At 52.3% G+C, this 3,725-nt stretch overlaps 1 protein-coding gene and 1 long non-coding RNA gene across 2 annotated transcripts in view; one reads left to right on the top strand and one right to left on the bottom strand.

Moving 5' to 3' along the window:
• The window catches only part of LOC105523547, a 9,029-nt gene extending 7,144 nt beyond the window's left edge, over positions 1-1,885 (bottom strand). The window contains exon 1 of the long non-coding RNA XR_001003619.1: positions 1,741-1,885. This is a non-coding gene — a long non-coding RNA (uncharacterized LOC105523547). The remainder of the gene's footprint in view (positions 1-1,740) is intronic.
• Positions 1-3,725, top strand: part of ZNF232 (zinc finger protein 232) — a 44,553-nt gene that overhangs the window by 33,210 nt on the left and 7,618 nt on the right. Inside the window, exons 2-3 of the mRNA XM_011958397.1 lie at positions 7-580; positions 898-1,024. Coding sequence (XP_011813787.1) covers positions 164-580; positions 898-1,024 — 544 coding nt within the window. The 5' untranslated portion in view covers positions 7-163. The remainder of the gene's footprint in view (positions 1-6; positions 581-897; positions 1,025-3,725) is intronic.

Genomic DNA, 3,725 nt, shown 5'->3' with positions numbered 1-3,725 from the left:
GTGGAGGTTGCAGTGAGCTGAGATCGCGCCACTGCACTCCAGCCTGGGTAACAGAGTGAGACTCTGTCTCAAAAAGAAGAGGAATGATTTCTTCTTATGTTACAGGGGGCCCTTGCAATATTCCAGCTGGTATGAGCCTTCTGCAGAGCTAGTCCAGACTAGAATGGCTGTATCACTAACAGCAGCTGAAACTCTGGCCCTTCAGGGTACACGGGGACAAGAGAAGATTATGATGATGGAACCAAAGGAAGAGGAACAGTCTTGTGAGTATGAGACCAGGCTACCTGGGAACCACTCTACCAGTCAAGAGATCTTCCGCCAACGCTTCAGGCATCTCCGCTACCAGGAGACTCCTGGTCCCCGGGAGGCCTTGAGCCAACTACGGGTACTCTGCTGTGAGTGGCTAAGGCCAGAGAAACACACGAAGGAGCAGATCCTGGAGTTCCTGGTGCTGGAACAATTCTTGACCATCCTGCCTGAGGAGCTCCAGTCATGGGTGCGGGGACATCACCCTAAGAGTGGAGAGGAGGCTGTGACTGTGCTGGAGGATTTAGAGAAAGGACTTGAACCAGAGCCGCAGGTGGGAAGGGGGATTTGGTCTGTTATGGGAGCCAGATCAATGACCTTCAGGCTGGACAGAGGGGCAGCAGTAGGGGGAGGTGCCAAGTTCAAACCTCTCTTGGGCCAGGTAGAGCAGTTAGTGTGTGTTTCTGTGTCTGTCTTTTCCGCCCTCGAGCCCTGAATGAGAAAGAGACTCTAGTTCCTCTTCCTTCCCTTGTGCTGACTCCGAGGAGGCTCTCTAAAGTCTTCTTGGAAGCTTTGGTCCAAGGAGGGGACAGAAACCACACTAGTAATTTGAAGAAAATTTAAAACTGAGTGGTGCCTGATCACCTCCAGGTCCCAGGCCCTGCACATGGACCTGCACAGGAAGAGCCATGGGAGAAGAAGGAATCTCTGGGAGCAGCCCAGGAAGCACTGAGCATCCGGCTCCAGCCTAAGGAGACCCAGCCTTTCCCAAAGAGTGGTGAGGAGCAGGATTCTGTGGGGAGGGAGAGGAAAAAGAAGGACAATAAAGGGCACAGTACCTAGTACCTGTAGAGGGTAAATAGTAGTAGGCACTTAAATGTTTGGTATCATCACAGCCTTATTATTCTTTTTTCTTTTTTTTTTTTTTTTTGAGACGGAGTCTCGCTCTGTAGCCCAGGCTGGAGTGCAGTGGCACAATCTCAGCTCATTGCAACCTCTGCTTCCCGGGTTCAAACGATTCTCCTGTCTCCTGAGTAGTGGGGACTACAGGCGCCTGCCACCACGCCGGACTAACCTTTTTGTATTTTTAATAGAGACAGGGTTTCACCATGTTGGCCACCACGTCTCAAAAAACAAACAAACAAAAAAAAATTAAAAAAAATCAAAAATAAACAAAAAAACACCAACTCCTATTTCCCCCATCGCAATAAAATTAACCTTAGAATTCTTTTTTCTCCTCCCCTCCCCGTACCCGGCCAGCGGTTGGGGAATATTTTTTCGTGGAGGGGACCGTCTTCCTCAGCTGTGACCCTCTCATCAGGTCTGGGAAGAGGTAACTGGAAAATAGAACTCCTGGTGAGGTGTTACCACAGGCCATACACAAGGCCAGAATTTCCCTGACATCTGTCCGCCAGCACCGCCCTTTCAGGTACAACTCCACAAGAGACCCGCCAAACTTGGTGAAGTCACCCGCTTACAGGGCTCGCTCTCCACCTGAGCAAGCACTGCAATTCCCAGGGGCCTCCAGGGCATCCGGCCGCGCCATTCCAGTCGTGCAGGCGGCGCGCTCTTTCCCGCTCCGCTCAAGTACGGGAACCGGTTCCCGGGCTCCCAGCCTCTCGGCAGCGCCCACGCGCCTGGGCCAAAGTCCGCGAGCGGAAGCCGGAGGCGCGGAGGCTTCTGGGAGATGGAGGCCGAGGCTGCGACCTGCGCAGGCGCAAACCTGCAGCTGGGGTGAGGGCTGGAAGTGGCGCGGTTCGCGGCAGCGCCCCGATGGAACCTCCTGGTCCTGTGAGGTGAGTGTTGGCGGCGGTTTCCCCGAGGTCCACCGCGCGGCTTGGCTTTTGCCCGTCCCGCAGGCAGCGGCGGCTCTGCAGTGAGCAGGCCTGGCAGGCAGCTCCGCGGGCGTGTGTGGAGAGGGGTTTGGGGTGCCCACGGTGCCCGCGCTGCGCTGCCCGCGTTGCGTCACGTGCCGTGGAGGGGGGTCTTGATGTCCCTCTAATCTTTTCTCGAGACCCCTGGGTAGGGAGTGAAGGGTGGGAGGGGGAGTTGTACCTGGCCTGGACGACGGCTCCCTTCCCGGGCTCCCGGGCGGGCACCTGCCCCAGGCCGGGGTAGAGAAGTTTTGCTGGGGCCAGCGCCCCCGGGCATCACCCTGGGAGACACGAGCTCCGCGTTTTGCTTCGCGCCTCCTTTGTCTTCGGCCAGCGGTCCCTCTTTGTGCTCCTTTCGTGGCCTCTGATGCGTCCCACCTCCTTCCCTGTGTTAAAGGAAAATAAAATCTCAGGACCCCAAACTTACTATGCCAAAGGGAAAAGTTAAGCTTGGAAACTGAGTCACGGAAAAAAACTGCTTTTCCTTTTGTTCCTAAACCGATAGCTGCAAGATAGAAAGCAATATATGCCCCCAGGTGGCCTCCCTCACCCTGGCAATGTAAATGAACAGCCCAGCTTCACCGGACAAGACTAGAAATCCTTCCTCCACCCATCCGGAGACAAAGCTATTTGACTTCTTCCTCTACTCTGTATCTACTTTATCTTGTGGAAAATGCAGACTGACTGAGCACTAGGCAAATTCATAATTGACTTCCTCTTTTCACGTGCAACAGGTGAACTCAGCTCTAATCAAATCCTCACAAGAATGTGGCCACTTACCTCACTACATACCCCCCCTCTTCTTTACTCCTTCCCCTCCTGCCAGCTTTCTCCTCTTTAAATTGAAACTCTCAAAACCCTCGGTGGTAAAAGTGCGGGCCACGGATCTTACTGTGGCTTGTGTGTCTTTTTCCTGGCTGCATCCTCAACCTTAGCAAAGTAACCCCTAAATTGGTTGAGACCTATCTCAGATGCTTTTGTGGTTTACACCTGTTAGATTCCTTGACGCAGGTCACTGTACCCGAGTTGTGTTCATAGCTGCCCCTTAATAGGGCTTCTGCGTTTGAATGAGATCCAACTCCTTAGAGGGGACTTAACGACTTAACGTTTTTCTTTTGCTGAAACTGCTACTTCAGAAAGTTTTTAAAGCAGGGAGGAGCCTCCCCAGCAAACCCCACCTTGCAGTGAAAGCTGCTCAGCTCTGGGCTCTGCATCTGGAAACTTGGGTTCTGCTTCAAACTTGTTTCTTCCCAATAGTCATTTCTTCCCATAGGTCCCCACAACTTTTTTTTTCTTGATATTTTTTCCTGTTAATGGCATTTATTTAGCTGTATTGTAGAAAACCACTTTACATCCCCGTCTCTACAACAATGCAAGTTTCTCAAAAACATTGACCTAGTACATCAGAATTCTCGGGAGGGGTGGAAGAAAAAGCCGTACTAAAGGGTATATATAGTACAGGGTTTGGTTCTTTGTAGTGCTGAGTATATGTTTAATGAATGAAAAAAAGAAGAGGCCAGGCATCGTGGCTCATGCCTGTAATCCTACCACTTTGGGAGGCCGAGGCGGGTGGATCACCTGAGGTCAGGAGTTCAAGACCAGCCT

The sequence above is a fragment of the Colobus angolensis genome, unplaced genomic scaffold (genome assembly GCF_000951035.1).
Source record: "Colobus angolensis palliatus isolate OR3802 unplaced genomic scaffold, Cang.pa_1.0 Scaffold47, whole genome shotgun sequence".
NCBI lineage: Eukaryota > Metazoa > Chordata > Mammalia > Primates > Cercopithecidae > Colobus > Colobus angolensis.
This window is presented reverse-complemented; position numbering and strand designations above follow the sequence as displayed.